The sequence below is a fragment of the Apteryx rowi genome, unplaced genomic scaffold (assembly GCF_003343035.1).
Source record: "Apteryx rowi isolate R43461 unplaced genomic scaffold, aptRow1 scaffold_911, whole genome shotgun sequence".
In the NCBI taxonomy this organism is placed as follows: domain Eukaryota; kingdom Metazoa; phylum Chordata; class Aves; order Apterygiformes; family Apterygidae; genus Apteryx; species Apteryx rowi.
This window is the reverse complement of record NW_020451218.1, coordinates 186,907-206,394: the sequence shown is the minus strand read 5'-3', so window position 1 is coordinate 206,394 and position 19,488 is coordinate 186,907. Positions and strand designations below refer to the sequence as shown.

The 19,488-nt window shown below is 52.1% G+C and overlaps 1 protein-coding gene across 1 annotated transcript in view; it reads left to right on the top strand.

Annotated features, from left to right (window-relative positions):
- RBPMS (RNA binding protein, mRNA processing factor) overlaps positions 1 to 11,636 on the top strand; it is a 46,394-nt gene extending 34,758 nt beyond the window's left edge. The window contains exons 6-8 of the mRNA XM_026091636.1: positions 1,468 to 1,598; positions 8,963 to 9,032; positions 11,588 to 11,636. Of these exons, the coding sequence (XP_025947421.1) occupies positions 1,468 to 1,598; positions 8,963 to 9,025 (194 nt within the window). The 3' untranslated portion in view covers positions 9,026 to 9,032; positions 11,588 to 11,636. The remainder of the gene's footprint in view (positions 1 to 1,467; positions 1,599 to 8,962; positions 9,033 to 11,587) is intronic.
- The last annotated feature ends 7,852 nt before the right edge of the window (positions 11,637 to 19,488 follow it).

The window sequence follows — 19,488 nt, the reverse complement described above, 5'->3', positions numbered from 1 at the left end:
ACCTCCTCTGTGAAATGGGTGCGGGAGAGCTGCTCTCCCCTCAGTTAAGACAGGTTAAAGACCATAAAGAGCATCTCTGCTGGGGTGGACTGACTTGCCCAGGCTCCTGTCACCAACAGCAGCCAGGAGCACTTGCTTAGCCCAGAGCATAGGGACAGGACAAGCTTGTAGTGTTGGTTCRCCACATCGCTGGGCCAGGGAGTTTCTGAGCAGTGGTTGGAGATTTTGTTGTAGTGGATATTTCACCATGAAACATGTCTTAACAGTTTTTGCTGTTTGAAAGCATTTCTTGCACTGCCTTTGGAATACTACTTCCATTTTAACTTTCGTGTCCAGATGAAAAACAGAAGCCTTAACTCCTTGCATCTCTGTTGCACAAGCGTATTTATGTGTGGGTGTATTTATAGGTCATAAACTCTCTTCAAACTGGCTGACATCGGATTCCCAAATATAATTAAACCTCTCAGAGCCGAAGAAGCCAATCTGGCCTCCCTGGAAACGGGAAGGAAGCGTACCTAGCCTCACAATATGTCTTGCTAAAGGCTGAAAAGTTGAAAAACYGAACTCTGTGTTTTCTAAGCAGGCGAGTTAAATAACAGCATTGTATTCTGAGTCAGTCCATCTGCTCTTGCTATTTCTCATTAGCTGCTGCTGACAGCGACACCGAACATACTGCTTTTTATGGAGAAGCTCATGAATGAATCAGGTCCTAAGCATTAGCTGTGAACAAGCCTCGGGAAAGAGTAGCCTGTGGCAGTAATGCAAGCCCTGGAACTCATAAATTGCACAATTTAGGCAGAAGCTTGTGCTTGGTCTCCACTTCCCTACTGTTTTGGGGGAAAACAAAGGATTTATGATGTTATTAAATCACTTGTGGCTGGTGTCCCCTGCAGGCTATTTAGAAGAAGCTGGAATCAATAAACTGACAGCTCACAATTAACCGTAGAAAGAAAAAGTAGATTACAGGTCCTCTGAATTCGCTTGTGATTGCTGCCGACCTGCCCCAGCGGTGTTACTGCCTCTGCTCAGTGCTGCAGGGAGCGAAGGTTTCCATCCTGTGAAGGAAAGTCTTGGAGGACACAGCTATTTCCACTCCTGCCTGGGCTTTGGCTCCATTTAGCCAGCGTCTTCTAGGCTGTAACTTAACAGCGCCCTTTGCCAAGCACTGCCTCTGTTGGCAGGGACATCTTTGCTTGACAGGCTCCTGGATGCCATCTCTGTAGCCGCTGTCCCACCTTCATGTGAGCACAGGACCAAGTCGGAGTGGCTCTGGGCTTGTGTCCTTCCTCCACAGCTGGATTTGCCACGGCTCTGCCATGCCTTTCCCATGATCTTCAAGTCACGGGGAGCTGGTAGGGGAACACAGTCGAGGCTATTTGGCTGCAGGTGCAATTCGGCGTCTCTTGTTTTGTTGTCTGAGCCACAGCTACATGGTAACTGTTAACTCTCCTTATTCTTTTCTTGCAGATGAGCTCACAGTGCCTGCACTTTATCCCAGTAGCCCTGAAGTGTGGGGGCCGTACCCTCTGTACCCAGCGGAGTTAGCACCTGCTCTACCTCCTCCTGCTTTCACGTATCCCGCTTCACTGCATGCCCAGGTAATTGATACCAATCAGCCACGACTTCGCTCACCTTACCACAGTCCTTTCAAACCTGGTCCCCCGTCCCCCTGCCCCTACCCCTTCCCCTCAGTGCTCACCATACGACTAACCTCTGTCCGGCTAACAGACACTCCTTCCAGAGATTAATGATGTCACCTAAATCAAGCTGACACGTACTGCCGGGACTGGTGGGACGAGATGACAGCACACTGCCTGATATTCCCCAGACACCTCTCTCTTCCTTAATACCTTCACTCTCGTCCACACTAGAAACCAGGGCAGCTAAGGGAGACCTCATGGGCAGGGTAGATGCCCTCCCTCTCCATATGTGGTGTCCGGCCAGGGCTGGGCCATCTTTGGGTCGAATTAAATGGAAGGGAATTTGTGTTGACACATGAGTGTGCATTTGAGGTGAGTCTGCAGAGCTGGCAGCTCCAGTCCTAGCTGAGAAGGAGCAGGACGTGGGGGGGCTGCATGCGGAAACGGACGGCCCCACAGTGGTGTTGCTGGAAGGCAGGTTGTCTGCCCCAGGGGCAGTAGGAGGGAGGACATTGCTGTGACCTGGCTAAGGAGTGTGAGGGACCTTCTGAGTCCTCTGAGGAGCCCTATGGGGTCCGGGAGCCCTCCTCCGTCGATGTGGGGCAGTGGCCCTGCCATGCTGTCTGCTGCTAGTACRGAGATGAGGGTCACCGTCTTCTGTGCCACCCAGTGCCAGGGGTGTCTCAGCATCACCTTGGCCCCAGCTCACACGCAGGGGTGCAGAGGTTGCAGTGGTAACCATCCCTGCATGGTGGGTGCATCTGGCAGCCAGGTGTGGACATCAAAAGCTTGCTCCCCCAGCTCTAGTGCAGCACACAGGTGGGGCAGCCGGCTGCCAGCCCGGAGCAGCTCCAGAGAGGTGCCTGGAGCTGATCCAAGTGCAAGGGGCCCCCTCGCCACTCAGGCACTTCGCAAGCAGTAGGCAGCAACCCAGGCCAGGCAAGCAGCCAGCCTCTGGCAAGCTGGTGGTTGGGGCAGTACATGGGAAGTCAGCTGCAGCCTGCATTTCCAGCCATTTCTGGGCTGAAACAGGGCCATTTCCTAATGCTGTCTGAAGAGTGCCTGGAAACTTGGGAGCTGAAATGAGGGCAGTGAATTTGGGGGTTGAAGTAAAGCAACTTTGACTGGAAGGAGAAGGAAAATGAAGCACAAATAGAGGGCCCATATTTTATTCACGATGTATGGTTGAGCAGGCAGGGAGTGGAGCTGACCCTGTCAGCATGGTCACACCCTGCAAAGCGAGAGGCAGAAAGCCCAAGTAATGTGCTCTCTGTCACAAGCGCTTTTCTGCTTGTTGCACCCCACTAGCTGAAACCACTAATGGTCCATGATAGCAGCACACAGCAATTAAAAATTAACAACCAACCCAGAAAAAAGAAGAAACAAAAGGAGGTTGAAAAAAAATAGCAGAATTAAATATGGTAGATGAGCAGGTGCCATCGGCTCATCCCGTCATGGGTGCCCGTCATGGGGAAGCTGTGGACTTTGCCATGTTGGTGTGGTGGCTGGGCCCCATCTCTACCCTTTCCCACCATGCTTTCCCCCCCGCACTTGCTACTCCAGCCCCTCCTGCTGCTGCGTGCTTTTATCCAATGTGTCTGGGGACAGGGTGTTTCATTCATGGCAGATAAGTCATGCACCAAGGACCTGGATAGGGGGTGGCAGTGATGAGTGGTTTTCCGGCCCATGTTTTTGCAGAAAATTGGTGCAAAGCTCCCGCCTAAGTTTATGTGTTGCTAGGGCTTCTGCAAAATGTGTTGTGCCTTTTCTAACACTGTCCTCATCCTGAGGGCCAAAACTGTGACTCCTCTTCAGGTTTCTTGGAGAGGATACCACCCCAGCTGCCTGATATGATCACTTGGGCCGGTGCCGTCTGTGCCCAGCCCTGTGCCCCTCTCACCCCGATGGGTTTGGGGGGCTGCAGACCTGTTCTGAACCCCATGCACTATATCTGTTGCGAGAAGCACAGTTTGTTCACTTCAAAGCACAGGAAATGAGTTTTTTTTCTCCCAAGATTCTGATACTTGCTCGAGGCTTTTCAGAGGCTGATAAAAAGATAGGAAGGACAGTGGAAAGGAAGGGCTTGTGCCTCTGAGGTCTCCATGTGAAGCCATGACTTGGTAAAACCCCGGAAAACCCTCTCAACTGCACAGTACTTTTGCTTTCTCTTAGCAGAGATCGAGAGGCGGAAAATCCTGTGTCCAGAGGAGCTGGTAAAATTTAGAGGGTGATGGTTAGCAAGAGGTTTTCTCCATTTGTGGCTGATAGGTGCCTGTTCTATCCTGAGACCAGCGTGCTTTGCAGCACCAGCCTCCAGCTCCCATCTCAGGTGATCTTCATAGCTGAGGCGGCTGTCCGGAGCAGCCTGGAAGCATCTCCCCACCGGGTGGAAACATTGCAGCCAGTGGCCGGGGCTGTGAGATGCTGGCGTGCGGGATGTTGTTAAAGGCCCCGAGGTTTGCTCCTCTCCCTCGGCTCCAGTTTGGCCGCAAGCTGAAGGAAATGAGCAAATGGAAACAGATTTGCTAGATAAGCTCTGCAGCATCCGAAAGGCTTTTGGCCCCAGCCCACCRTCCCCACAAACACAGTGCTGCCGCAGAGGTCAGCAAGAACGGCGTTAGCCATTTATTTACAAGACCATGTGCACTTCTGGTTATCCGAACCTGCTTGCTGTAAAGCATGGCTATTACTGGGAGCTGAATGCAGGAAGCCTGGGTTACAGCCACCTGTTAAACTCTGGAGAAATGAGCTTTTCAACACAGGCAGTGATCAGAGGGAAGGCGATTTACTAGTCCTGCAACTGAGATTGGAGGAAAGCTGCTTGGCTTAAAATCAAACTTTAGTATTTGGACAAAACTCCAGCTTTTCAGGCCCTGTTTATAGGAAGAGCAATGGTAAATATTATTGCAGATACATTCTTTTCTTGTCAAATAGTTGTTAACAGCCAGCATCTGCACTGTTTTGGAGGCACAGGAAATGTTCAGATAATTGCTTTGGTGGTCTGTTAGAAGGAAACAGTCATGTAAGTGCGGTCCTTGCTCTCCGAAGTTTGCAAATGCAAAATATCCACACAGTGCTTGCAGCTTGTCAGCTCTAACCCAAGCAAGCAATTGCCAGCATTCCCATGCTGCATTACTCGTATTTCTTGACCTGGGAAGTAGAGCCACTAAAATCAGAACTGGGCTCTGCAGGGGCAGCGTTACAGCAGCATGGTGTCTGCGGAGATGCTTGGCTGCCGGCAAATGCAGCTGTGCAGAGCACATTGGTTCTGTGCACCCACCAAAGCACACAGCGCTTGTGACTATAGGCAGGGGCTTTCTCTTAGGCGTTGCTGAGCCGGTCTGGGACTGTGGGCATGCTCCAGTTTGCAGTGTTTTGTGGTTTTTTTCCTATCAGGCACAAACCTGARTGTCAGAGTCATTTCTTGTCATTACATGTGACCCTGCTTGCTCACTAGCAGTAACTAAGTTAAATTTTGAGGTAATTGATGTATTCTATCTACTTCTGCCTAGAACATGGGCTATTTTAATACAGAAAGTCCTTTCTCAGTGCCTGTCTTTAAGCCGCTGAGCAGAGTTGCCATGTGCTGTTAAAGCTTCTCCGTCTCCTGCTAAGACAGCTGATGTCTCAGCTGAGTGGTGCAGCCCTGGCCGGCTACGCTCACTCCTCCGTGCCACAGCTGGCAGGCAGTGTGGTCCGCTGGGTCCTGCGGCAGCACTGCATCTGACCAGGGGGAAAACCCTACCAGTTTGGGCCATGTGGAGATGGCTTCCAGCCACCCTTGCATGTGCCTGTGATGTGAGGAGCACATCAGGGCAGCAGAGCGCCCAGCTCAGGGCGCTTTGTTGATGCTGGTTGGACAGACCTGTGCAAAAACATCACAGAAGTGCCAGTTTTATGATAGAAATGTGCCTTACTGGAGAATTTCAGACCCAGGGTTGTCACCAGCTTGTGGTGGCCTTCAGTGAAACACCCTAAGTGTGGTCAGCAGTCAGGTGCAGGCACAATATAGCAGCTGGCCAGTAATTTGGAGGATGTGAAGTAGGGGTGGGGGTTTTCTCGATCCCTATGTCTAGCCTGCACAAGATAATACCCAGAGGCACCTTAACCAAACTCCTCTTCACCATAACAAGAGCCCTGCGAACCTGCCTGCTGCAGAGGATGAGGCAGCCTGCCAGCACAGGCTGTGCTCTTCAGTCGGAGACAGTGAGTGCTGTCGGAGGAGCACTGGCAGAGGGGGTGGCAGGGCAGGCATGTGCCGAACCCATCCCCACACACAACTTTGTGGCTCGGAGAAATGGCCTGGCAAGCAGGGAAGAGAGAAGCTGGCACATCACTTCTGAGGGCGCTTTTCCAGCTGATACTTCCTGCATGTGGTGGGTGTTGGCCAAACCCCTTCGTCCCGCTGCAGGGAATGCCCTGGGAAGCTGGTGCCGGACCACGCTCATTGGATGCCTGCTCATTTCCAAGTGACAGCAGAGCTTTCCATAGTGCTTCTGGGCACAATTCGTGCATTTCTCAAGCAAAGGCACATGCAGTTGGCACGAAGTCTAGGGAAAGGTCAGCTCTGGATCAGTCTGTCTAAGCTACCAGCTGAACGTGAAGCTGCTGCCTTTTTTTCATCTGGAAAGGACCCAAAGAAAAGCACCAGCAGTGRGTGAAGATGCCAAAGCGTGAAACACTAATGGACTGGTTGGGGTCTCAAGATGGGGGGCACCCTTTTGCAGCAAACAGTGTGCAGGCGCTTCCATGTGACAGAGATGCTGCTTCTGCTCAGTTGGCCTCTCTTGGGGAAGTTGCAGTCATTTATATTCCCTCTTGGTTACAGAGGATCAACCTGGAAAGGAGTGGAAAGTGCCTGTGCCCCTCTTCTCAAAGCCATACAGGGCATGCTGAACATGCACTGGCGCCTGGCATGATTTCCCTCAGGATTTGCGTCTGGCATCTCCCCCCCCTTCAAGGCTCTCCTGAGGAAAGGAGGCAGTGATGCCTGAGCGCCAGGCTGGCGACACCATCCGAGCTCAGCTCCAGGCACCAGAGCCATGATCTCTGAGTGAGCAATGCTGGCAAACCTGCTGCCAGCCCTACCCCTACTACCTGGGCGATGAAATACTCTGATCCCCACCTTGGGGCACAGCTTGGAGGTGGCAGGAGGCCAGAAATGGTGCTGGATGCTTAGGTTGCCAAATCTCTGACCAGAAACCCAAAAGGCATTTGAAGACATATTATCCGCTATTATTATACCCACACTGCAGCATGTGCTGCTTCTCCTGGATGGGCTGAGAGGGAATGGGTCCCAAGCAGGGCCACCTCACAGCCCCATCAGGGTGCTCAGGGCCATGTCCCCACAGGTGCCACCACCTTCCTGCTGGTGACCAGGCCCYGCTGCTCTCCAGTGGAAGGATATTTTCCTTCTGGCCCACTGGAGTTTCTCCTCCTGCAGCTTGTGCCTGGTGGCTCTTGTCCTTTTGCTGGGCATCATCTTTCCTGTAACTCCCATTAGGTGGTGGTGGACAGCAGGTAGGTTAGGTGGGGAGGCAGCCTCTCCTCGTGTACCATGTGCCCCAGCTCGAAGCACCTTCGTGGCCTTTCTTTGGCCTCACCCTGTTTTGCTGATGCTTCATAAGAGGGTGGACAGTCCCAAGCTGCTGTAATTCACTGGTTTGGGCTCAGCAAGGGACAACTCTAGATTGGCAGCATCTCCAACCTGGCCCCAAGGGGCAACGGGCCAACTGTGGAAAGGGTGGCACAGGGTGCTGTGGTGGCAGGCACAGCACAGGGACTACGCCACCTTGCCTGCCTCCATTCTTGCCTCTTCTCTTCCCTGTCAAGCACCATTTCTTCAGTGGCTGGGGGTCTTGGGCACCTTTTAGCTGCTGCCTGCGCCCTGGCTGCGTGCAGCCTGCTCCCCACGGCCTTCAGGACCACTGCCTGCTCCCAGAGCAGCAGCACAGCTCTCCTCCCGAGAGGCAGCTCCAGCTCTTCTCGGGGACTGGTGACTTCCCAGGGGCAGAGGTCCGCAGGCAGAAGTAAGGGTGAGGTGTTTCCTTTTCTCATCCCTTCACAATCCCCAATACACACAGAGCCTCCTAGCAGGGCTGTTTTCAGCATGGTGAGGAAGGTTGCAGCATTACCTTCCCCATAACCCCTAGGTGCTGCTCTACCTGTGCCCAGAGCTGGAGCCTGTCCTCATACCCCTCCCAGCTGCCGGCATTGAGGAGTGGCRGTGATTTGGTGGGTGGCAGCGGAGAGGCACATCACATCACCCAAACTGGAGCTGGTTTCTGCAGGGTCACCTCCCTGCAAGCTGCATTACAGGATTTGCTGTGAGTTGCATCAGGTGAAAGATATGTCATGGAGCACTAGCAAGCACCTGGGCAACTTGGCATGCTCTTTCCTTGCTCCACTTGGGCATACAGACCAGGGAGCTGTGGAGGAGCACTGCGCAACCAACCTGTCATGGCAATGTACAGGACCACATCCTTCTACAAGAGCTCGCCGTACAAGCTTTTGAGCAAGCTTCTGGCCAAACCTTGGTAGCCATCGCCACAGAACCGGCCAGCACCCAGCCTAAAATCAGCGACGTGCAGGGCACAGAAGAAGAAATGCAATTGCAGGTTCCTCAGTGGGCTGTTGCAGAAATTGCTGTGATGGGAGCTGCAGAACGGCTTGTCTAACTTACTGTTACCCAAGGGACTTGCGGAGTGCTGGATCTCTTGCCTTTGGGCAGGTGGCTCATACAGGAGCCCTTTGGCAGCTAATGGCAAGACTTGGCTTGTGAAGGAAGTGTTCTTTGGAAAGGCAGTGGAGCGAACATTTTCCCTATTTTGTGAGTGCTTTAAGGTGTCAGTAGAAGAGGGCCCAGTGTCTGCGGTTCCCGCTCAGGGGGACTGTGATGGTGCCTTTTCCTTTGTGTCATTGTCCCTGCTGGGTCCCCTCTGTCACTGTCCCGGCTGCCCCTCTGGCCTCTTCTCGGCTCCCCCCACATGCTCTGCTGTCCCTGTGGCTGCAGGCAGCAACACGAGGTGGGGAAGAGACCTTGAGACCCTGGGCTGTAGTGCCATGAGGATGCAGCCGGGCACCGTGGACAGCAGCCTGGGCAAACCGGAGCTGGAAGCAGTGTGCTGCCTCTGTCCCCAGCTTGTGTTTTGACTCCCTCTGTCCTTTGTCTGGAGACAGGAGGACACAGAAGAGGGAGGGCAGGGGGGGACAGGTCAGGAAATTGGAGCCCAGAAGTGCCCGGCTCTTTCAGAGCCTGGGTTTCGAGCGGCGTTGGGAGCCCATTGCCACCTGTCTTATCTCTGCCTCTCTTGTCTTTCCAGATGCGCTGGCTCCCTCCCTCCGAGGCTGGTTCTCAGGGCTGGAAGTCCCGTCAGTTCTGCTGAATGCCATGTAAGCGCGGCACTGGTGCTCAGCACCGCAGCCAGCCCCTCCCATGCGCTGCCGCGGCCCCTGGCTCTGAACAAGCCTAGAGAGGGTGGGAATGCACCGGGGGGGGCCTCACATTGTGCCCCATGCTGAGCCTTGAGGCAGTCGCACACTTTAGCTTCTCCAAGGAACGTCCCCTGGTCACTTCCTTGGCCATACGTCTGCCTGCTTTCATCCTCTTGCAGCCTCCCTCAAGGGTGCAGGCCTATGCCCTGGCAGGGACTGGCCTGCTGGGCACCCATTCCAGCATTGCCCAGGTACACAGAGCTGTCTGGAAAGTCGCAGGTGGCACATCAGGCCCCAGTCCCTGGCGTCATGAGACCAGTGCCATGTCCAGCACTTTCCATGAGCTCCGGCCATCATCTCACCTTCCCCAGCCACACTGCCATGCAGAAGGACGGCACCACAGGGCCTCAGATTCAGTGCCTGGGACTGCTCCAGGCATGCTCCAGCAGTGCCAGGGGGGCAGCATGCACAGCCTGCCCCAGCGCCAGTGTTAGGGAGGCCATTTCTCAGCGAATGCCTCATGGCCAGGGGTCGCAGCACAAGAGGAGGCTGATAGCAGCTGGGAAAGGTTCAGAGAGGAGCTGGTACAGGCTTATTCAAAAGAAGGAGGAACACACATTAAAAAAAGACCATAGCAGGGCAAGCCAAAGGTCTGTCTGGCGCACAATGCTGTCTCCAGTGGTGGCCCTAAGCAGATGCATGGAGAAGAGTTAGAACACGCCAAGCAGAGATGATATTTCCCAGTCTCCAGGAACTGCCAGTACAGGGTGTTTCTTGAACCAGATATGGTTTCTGGCAATGGCTTTCTTTTCCAAGTATCCTTGACCCCATGTAAGAGACTTGAGCAGGCTCTGCAGGAAGAGATGCTTGATAGCACATGCCAAGCAAGCAGGCGAGCCCGGCCCAGAGTGCAGCCAATGTGCAGACAGCAGCAAGGACCTGGCTCAGTCCTGGCAAACACAGCTCCTCCTGAGAACAACTCACTGGGACATGGTGCCCTCCTCATCCCCTCCAGGCTTGAGGTCAAGAAAGGGATGTCTTGCTGAGCGATGGGTATCTGTGGGGCTTCGATGCCATCCTCAATGCTTTCCCAAACATCTCGGTGTCCCTGTTACTGTGTACTAGAAAGGTAGGTCCATGCCTCCTCGGTCTGTGCTACTGCAGGAGACGAGCCACACGATCTCAGCCAGCCTTGCCCACAGCAGATGCCTGCCCAGGAGGTGGGGAGACAGCATGGGTCCTGCAAACCAAGCTGGTACTAGGGGCTCTGCTCTTCCCTGCCTGACTCAAGACAGCCTCCATCTCTGAGTGCGATGCAAACATCTCATTAAAACTTAATGAAAAATCTCTTGGCAGCCTGGGGTGACCAAAATGAAAAGCATGGTGTTACTAAGCACCTGGCTGCCTGCTGCATGGGGGGGCAGGGGGCTGATTTGATTACACTTGGGACCTCTTTGGACGGAAAAAGTCTTGAAAGGGAGGTTGGAAAGATAAGTTCTGCAAATAACTCAGCCTTTAATGGATAAATAAACAATGGGGATTAAAATAGAAGAGGGAACAGGCTTGGTTGATGAAGAGTACCATGTGCACCATGATCCCAGACTGCCCCGACCATTGCAGGCGACGGCCCCTGCAGCCAGGAGAGAGGCTGCCGTCCACCCACACACTGTCAGYGCCTGACCTGCCATGCTCTGCAAAAAAGCTGAAGAACTGAAAGGGAAAACTTGTCGGAAACACCCTTGGGGAGGCTCCTGTGCCATGTCTGCACCCACCCACGGAGAAATCCCAGCAGCTGCAATGAGGCAGAGAGGCCCCAGTGTCCAGGCATGCTGCTGGCATTAGCTGCCTGTGCCCCCGTCCCCTGCAGAGTGGCTCTGCCTCTGCGGTGCAGAGTGGGCCGTGCACACTGGCACCCCTATGGAGGGCAGGATGACTGCCCGTGGCAAGGGCACTGCGTTGCAGCAGCCAACCTGAAACTTCTTGTATCTGCAAAGTGTTTGCCAGCTATTCTAGGCCCAGGGGATAAAAATAGGAAGTGGTGAGGCTTTGGGAACCAGTGGTTCTTCCAAAATATGGAGCGTGCCAATGTTTCCAGCTAAAACGTAAGCAAAGCCATATTTGGGAATGGGAGATGAGTGGCTCCATTGGAACAGATCCGTGTGCCCGGAGCAACACAGGCCTGCTCAGCCAGCTGCCATCTCACAGGGTCACCCGGGCGGGCGGTGGCCGTGGCTCCTGTGAGGTGTGGTGGGGACAGATGCTGCCCAGGCAGGGAGGTGGGGACCTCCCACTCCCTGCTAGGCTCCTCCGGCCAGAAAAGGCTGCAGCATGGCAATGCAGAAGGAAGGGTTTCGCTGCTGCCCTCGTTCCTCCAGCCTCCCTTGGGGCTGCAGCCACCCTGGGGCTGCCCCGGGAGGCCTGGCTGGAGCTGGGGCAGCCCCGCGCAGCTGAAGCCAGTGCGTGGCCATGGCTGCCGGCTGGGTGTCTCTAACCCTTTCTGTGTCCTCTTGCAGGTCTCAGGTGTGTGATGGTGGCCTACAGTCAGTCTTGTGGGTATTAATGGAGTCTTCCAAGGTGGCTACTGGGTTCTCAAGCTCTCCACAAAACCACAGTGTGCTGGTAAGGCCTCTGCAAGTCTCCCAGCCCACCGGTGCTGGCTGGGTGAGGGGGCTGCTCTGTGCGCCATTCCCTACAGCAGGACATGGTTGGGTTTTGCTGCCCCTGTGGGGGGGTGAGGAAGAAAACGGGATGTCCCGAAGAAGCCAGACGCTGCCCTGGGGACTGGCAGGAACTGTGTGGGGACAGGCAGGGAGCAGAGGAGGCAGTGAGGGGGAGCAAAGCAGGCTCTTCCCCACAGGAGCTGCCCTGCTTGGTGCCGTCACCACTCCCATTCCCACTGTGGCGCAGAGCGACTTCTCCAGAGCCTTAACTGCAGCTCTGCATTTCCTGCCTTTATCATTTCTATCTGGGGGAGAGTTTCAACAGCCTTGGAATGTCTCTCAGCTTTAAATTACCCATTCGTAATCTCATCTCACTGTCATTCTCGCTTCCTGCCTTGGATCAACAGAGGCTGAATTCCTCTTAAGTGCAAAATTCAACTCAAATTTAACTCTGAACTTCCCAGCTGGTACCACCTCAGTTAAATTCACAGTGGCATACCTGGCTCTGAATGGGACAGCAAAGCCTCCACCTTTCCACAGTGGGAATTCAAGGTCCATAGTAAATATTTTTAGCTGCCTTGGAGAGAAAATCTGGAAGTTGCACAGGTCCCCACAGTCTGGGTGCTGTGGACATGTAGCTACACATGTAGCTCCCTGGTGTTTGGATGCCCTAAACACCCAGTCCTCCTACTCTGGCAGCACCACTAACGAGGTTGCGATGAGCCCTGGAGCCAGCCCGGGGGTACACAGGCGCTTGCTTGTCTCTTCCTGTGGGGCACAGCACAACAAGAGGGAGCTCGCAGGGGCTAAAGCGATCCAGGGAGCAAGGGGAGTAAACAGGAAAGTACAGGAGTTTCTTCTCCAAACACCTAGCAGAGGCATCCAGGGCAGATATTAGCCACAGCCCTTTTTCACCTTTGTCTCAGACCAACCTCTCGGCTGCCTTTTAACATGTTTCTCTCTATTGTTACAGGCTTGAAAAAAACCTCACACAAGTTTGGATTCCTCCAAGACTTTCCCACAGCCTCTATCACACATCTGCTCTCCTAGAAGAAAACGAAAAGCATACCTAGTAATAATATTTTCTTCTTTTACACTGTATATTTGTAAGAAAGAGTGTGTTACTTCTGAAAGCATGGTTTGACAGGCATTGCTGTAGCGTTTGAAAAGTATTTTCAAACAGAACCATAGGAAAGCAGACTACAAAAGCAAAATGAGAGCAAGTATTTTTGTACCAAACCTTTTAAATAGGACAATCTTACACTGGGTTGGACCACAGTTTTTGTGCTTGACTTTTGAATGCGTGTAATTAAGAGTCTATTCCCTTCCCCGTCCCGCCCCACCAGCTGCATGTCAAAGGCATGATTTTAACCTGTGTGCAAATCTAAAGATGCGTGATTCAAGTTTGTAGGAATTGCGCTCCCCCTGGCACACAGCCTGCCAGGAATTGGTGCGCTCTGGCTGTGTCAGCAACACATCTGTGTACACTTACAGTATTACAATTTATTTCCAGTTGTACCAAATGACACCAGGCAGGACAATCAGAAACTTTCTTATGGTGATTTTTTACCTTAGGGCTATGTTAATAGCTTGCTGTGCAAAGCTTTGGCATGGTACAATGCTCAGATCAGGGATGGGCAGGGAAAGCCCACATATGTAGCAAGGTGAGAATTTGCCTCCTTCTCCTGCCATGACTGCTTGAAGTTGTTATTGGCAACATAAACTGCTGTATGAGAAAACCAAACCCACGGTTCACCAGCTTACTCAAGGTTGGGCTGAAGTCCTGAGCAAGTGGAGGGACTTAGACACGTGCCTGCCATTATGCCAAAGCACTCTGCTGAGCTGGGGTTTAAGAGTGAAGGTTGTGCCAGTCCAGCTGCTTGCTGTGTAGCATTTCTATGTTTCCACGTGTGAACAAAGACAAGAAGGGAGGCCTGCTAACATCACTGCAGCAGTATTTGTGATGTTTACAGAGACAGTGTACCAGCAAGGAGACTGTTTCAAGCAGTACAGTTCCTTATCCTTCTTGTTCCAGGAGGTATTTCAAATAATAATAATAAAAAAAAAACAAAGTGACTTCAGTTTCTTGCAAAAAGAGGAGCAAAACTCTTCTCCTTTAATTGCCATTTATCCAACTCCTTTCCTGCAGGCAGAGTGGTGCTGCAGGTACACTGAGCTTAGCTGCTTCTAAATGGTCAAAGTGGATGCCCAAGTTTCACCGTAGCTGGTTTCGCAGCTGTACTGAAGACACAGGGTGTCCAAGGCTTTGCTAAACATCACAAACTTTTTTTTTTCCTCTTTCCTTTTATTTTGTGGGTGGGCCAAAATACAACCACTGAGAATTTCAGCTTCCAGAGCCTTGGTGGGGGATGAGATGATGAAAAGGAAACTGGCCTATTTGGGTTTTCTATAAAAAGTGGAATTAATAAAGGTGATTTGAGAACAAATTGATTCCAAGACAAATGATCAAGTGGATCTAAAAGGAATGATACCAGCATTTCTAAGCAACGGACTAACTCCTTTAGCAAACTATTTCCTGTATTTTGTTTTGTGGAGAAGAGAGGAAAGAAGCTTCCACATTGTCTACTCCGCTTTTGGAAATATGTTTAAAGGTACTTTTCTACTGTAATTTTTTTTTTAAATAAAACCAGTGATTATTATAACTTATGCCCAGAGTACCATGTGCTGTGTATCTGGTTAAGAACAGAGCAGTGGGTCCTGGTTAAGCCCTTTGGTGTGCTAGTCCTTTTAAGGCACAGGGCCCTGCTCTCTGGAAAGGAATATGGACCCTTTAAACGGCATCCAAAACAGTTTAATCAGGAGTCTTTGTTTCTAATGAGCCATCATCCTCTATCAAAAATCAGCCCAAGAGAATGTCAGGTCAATTCTCAGGGCAGGAAGGAACAGTTCAGGTTTTGTTAGTCTTGAAATAAAGGAAGGCGAACACAGCACTGACTGCAAGCTCAGAGATGGAGCGTCATGCAGCTGGCTGGCCATGGCTCGCACTCTACGGAGGCAGGATGAAGATCCTAAACACCCTGCTGGGCCCCAGGCATCAGGSAACAGCAACCCAGGACCCTTATTTCTTCCTCAGAGAGAAGGGTGAAGGCAACACTTCTAATAGATGCAGCAATTTTTCAGGGCAGATACTGTCCACTGAGATTGCTTAAATCTTTAGGAAAGCTCCAAAATCCAGGCTGGAAGAGACCAGCAGGCTTTAAAGAGATGATTCCAAGTGTACAAAGATGTTATCAGTAAGTTTTTAAACCTACTAATCTTGGCGCTGAGCACAGAAGCTAAGCTGTGATTTTCCATGAGCTCAGCCATAGAAATGTAACATAGAGACGAAGAGCTAGACTTTGTTTTTTAAACATGCTAAGAATTTTTTAAAAAGCTGTAAGTCTGAGCTATAAATTCCCCCTGCCAAACAAATGTGACCAACTTCTCTAGCAGCCTCAGCCAACAGGCTGGACTCCTAAAATGAAATACCAGTAGCAAGCTCCAGTTTAGCAAAAGCAGCCTTGAGAATCATGTTTAAATGACATTAAAGCACACTGCAAGATTTTCAGGATGGAAGAAAAAGGTACAGCATTATTTGAAACCCCTAGCTGTCAGGGACGAGCTGCAAAGTTAAGCCGTTAATGTAGATGCTAATCCCCCTGCAGCCACTGCAAGCCCCAGCTTTCTTTCTGAGTTGCATCTGGAGAGGAGGTTTGCTGGCAGGCTTGGGGTAGGAGGGGAAGAGAGCAACAAGCTGTGAGAACGAAATGAATGCATTGCTCAGCCTAACTGCTCTTCAGAGCAGCAGTAACTGGCTGACACCACTGTCCTGAGCACTGCTGCTAGTGAAAGATGCTGACGCTTTTGGGAGCAGATTCAGTAACAAACATCCTCCAGTTAAGAAAGCCATGAAACAAGCAGCCCTCATTCATGTCCTCCTGGACTTTGCCTGGGCACAGCATCTGCACAGTCGTGTCTGCCCTGTGAAAAGAAGCAGGGCCCTACTGAAAATATGTAACCTCTCGAACCATTTTTTTTCTCTAAATCAAAATGTTTTTGGTTCTGTGCTGATTCCCATTACCCTCATTAGGCAGGAGCAGCTGGGCTGCAACCCATTAGCACAGACTCCAGTGTCCCCTTTGCCCCTGACGAACTTTCTACACAGGGGCCTGAGGAACATTCTTTTCCAGTTACCATCGGGCCACTTACAGGAAGGCCCAAGCTGCTGGCTGACACAAGCAGATTGCAAAACAGGGACTGGGACTCCCGGGCCAATGCTGGCATCAAGTACCAGGGATAGTCCCGGGGGTACAAACAGGCAGAGCTGGAAAAACTGAGATGAGAAAATGCACGCTCATTGTTTCCAAAGTCTTTCTCTCCCCTCCCCCCTCACTGCTCCACAAGAAGACTGAGCTCCGGGAGGATGGGAGCAGCTCCTTCCGCATCCCTAGGCAGACAGTTGCTGCCCCAAGGAGCTTGCAAGCAAGGAGGAGGAGGAGGCCAGCAAAGCAGTCTATGAGTTCACTTGCCACTGACAGGCAGCCGGCTGAAAGAGACCGTGAAGGCAGGGAAAAGGCCATGAGGGACTGCAGAGAAACGCACAGCACTGGCTCCCTGAATCTGACAGGCAGAACCAAGCTGCATGGCCTGGCCAAGCAGAGGAATTGCTGCAACATGGGCAAAGGAGGGGCCATGCGGTGAGGACAGAATGTGGGGGCTGAGAGGCAGTGGCTGGGACTGGGGGACTGTGCCACAGGAACGGAGACATGGGCCTGCTAGGGCAGGGAGAGCAAAGGGCAGACGGAGCTGGCGCCGAGGCACGGCCACAATGTCCGTTGCCTGGATGGGGCTGGGAGGAGGGACGAGTCCAGCCGCTGCTCCTGCAGACTCCTTGGGGGAGGGGAGAAGGAAGAACAGGGCTTGGAGAGGAAAGACAAGATGGCATGGGGGTTTGGCAAAGCAGCTTCAGAGGGTGAGGAGACATCCACAAAGGGTAAAACCAGCTGAGATGCAGGGTGGGAGAGAAGCTGGCACCATAACGGCGAAGAGGCAGCTCTGTGAGGACCCAGCACAGCAAGGACAGCTGAGGCCAGTAAGAGCCCCAGAAGCAGGGGGAGGAGGATGCAGTGCTTACTATGGATTCACTCCCCGATTTTCAAGGCTTAGGGAAATCAAAAGGCGTGAAGAGGGACTGCACTGCCTGAGAGCTCCCAAGCAAGACAGTTCTGTGCTCCCTGCCCAGGTGAGCATCTCCACCAGCACAAGAAGGCTGTATGTGCCCTGGAAAACATGCTGCTAGAGCATCAGCTGTTCCCACGACCCTGGGAAGGACAGGGATAACTGCACACAGGGGATTTTGCAGCACATCTAAAAGCCTGAAGTTTACCCTGCAGAGCGTCAGCACCCAAAACAGGGGCAGCCCTCACCAAGCCAGGCAGTGCCCRCACAGGAGACTCTCAGGCTTCAGTGCCCCAACAGGGGAGACAGATTCAAAAAGCAGAGGAACAGGATGCCCCAGATCCATCTCCAGCACAGCAGGCTGTCCAGAAAGCCAGACTTCACCCAGCATTGAAATGCTGTTTGCCTCACTGCCCTGCTCAGGCTAGAAACAGAATTGAAGGTGGTGCTTAAAAGCAAAGCTAAGAAATACCATTAGCAGATCCTGAAATATTTCTAAAGCACGGGAAAGTCAACCATTAGCAGAGTCTGAGCTTCATCTCTGCAGTCTCCATAATTAATAGCTAGCTCCCGAGAGAACAGAGAAAACAACATAACTGATGGAAACAGGAGAGAATCACACAGGTACTTCATGCCTTGGGTGTAAGCCCAGAAGTGCAGGTACAGTCAAAAAATTAACTTAATGCAACAAAAGCCTCCTGCCTTAACCACCCTTTTCCTCTGCTGTGCTTGCCCTCTGCACAACATCCCAGCCCACGAGGCTGGTGGGGTCCAACATGTGGGCCCCAACCACAGAAGCACTGATAGGTTTTCAGAGTATGAGAGCAGGGCAGCTGGGGCTTGGTCTAGGTGATGCTTGAAACATCCAAGGATGGAGCCACCCCTTCCCTCCAGTTTTTTTTTTTTTTTTTTCCAGTTACAAGGTTCTCTTTGTACCCAAGCCAAACTTCCCAGACTGACCTGTTATATCATCTGCCATGAACCTGCAATCACATCATCCCCTCAGCTACATCCTTGTCGTACTAAGTTAGCTCAGGTTCCCCTCTTCCTCACAGGCCGTGGGACCTAGCCCTGACCTTCCTTGGTAGCCCCCACTGGACCCTCTCCAGTTTCCCCACATCCCTTTTGAATGGAGGGCCCAAAACTGGACACCGTAGCCAGGTGCAGCCTCCCCTGGGCTGAGCTACCCTCGCTTTGCTGGCCACAGGCCTGCTCACGTGGCCCAGGACACAGTTGCCTCTTTTGGGAAGGGTGCAGATAGAGCTACGCAATAGCCAGCACAACTGAGAACTCGCTTCCCTGCAGAGAGCCCTGCTGCGTCCAGACAACACCTCTATCCTAGGGAATGGTCATTCTTTCATATCCGCTTTAAGGGGAGGTGTCCAAAAACCCTGTGCAAGACTGACAAGACAGACAGGGTTAGGGATACACCTACAGAGCCAGAACAACAAACCCAAGAAATAATACGAAAGCAGACCCTCCCTCAGCAGAAACGCTCCTGGGTTTTGTAGAGTCAGTGGCAAGGATAGAGCCCCAAGCCACCTGGTCTGCTGCATTATAACAAAATGCAGGCTCAGGGGTCCTGACTGACACAGTGCTGTCATTTGTATGCCCCCAGAGCCAGGCTGGGCAGCGCTGCAGTGGTGCCAGCTACCTGCGATGGCTGGGAATGCTGTTCCAAGGTTGACTCCTCTCCTGGTGACAACTCAGTGGTGGGCCTCAATTAGGCAACCATATCCCTGACTTTGCAAGCAGCAGAAAGCCCTTTGCAGGGACATATTAGAAGACTCAGGTCTGAGCTCTCCACTCCCTGATGTCTGTTAGCCATAGCCTTGCCAGTGTTAACCAGTAAACAATAAGCACTCAACCCTACTGGACATCCTTCCCCAGATGCAATAGCTGCCAGTGGTCCCTGAGGCAGTAACACATAAAGGAATCCAGGCCTGATACATGAGCAGTGACCGGAAAGCAAGCAGCAAAGCTGGAAATAATGAGATGTCACTGCTATGGCTCCTTCTAGTCATCTGCAGTTTGCAATCTCCTCTCATCAGCAGGTACCAGGAACCCAGCTCTCCCTGGTGGCCCAGCACTGCCTGCCCATGCTCATCAGAAGTGACAGCGCTCACCGGCTCCATCCACGTGCAGGGTCTTTACACTGTTTGTCAGGGCTCCCTTGCCTCTCTTTCCTCTGCTCTCTAAAAGCCTTCAATGATCATGATGAATTATAGATTAGCTCTGATACAAACCACCTTATGTCAGTTTTCTYATTCAACCATGCAAAATCCTGCTGTTTTCCATCCCCTTCCAGAATGATCATTATAACAGAAGAAGCGGAATAAATCTTCAGTTGCAGCACTTTTTAAGGGAGAAGCCAGTAGAGCTGAATGTTTAGAGGCGTGACACCCCTGGGCTATTAAAGGGGACACTTATCCCTTAAAAACCTATAGTGCTTGTATTTTGGGAGTGGGGAGGAGCAGGTGAAATAAAAGGCCTGATTCAAATACATACATGTAATGAACAGCAAGCCCTGCCTGGGACAGAGTAACAGTCATCACTTACCTAATCCACTCCTCCCG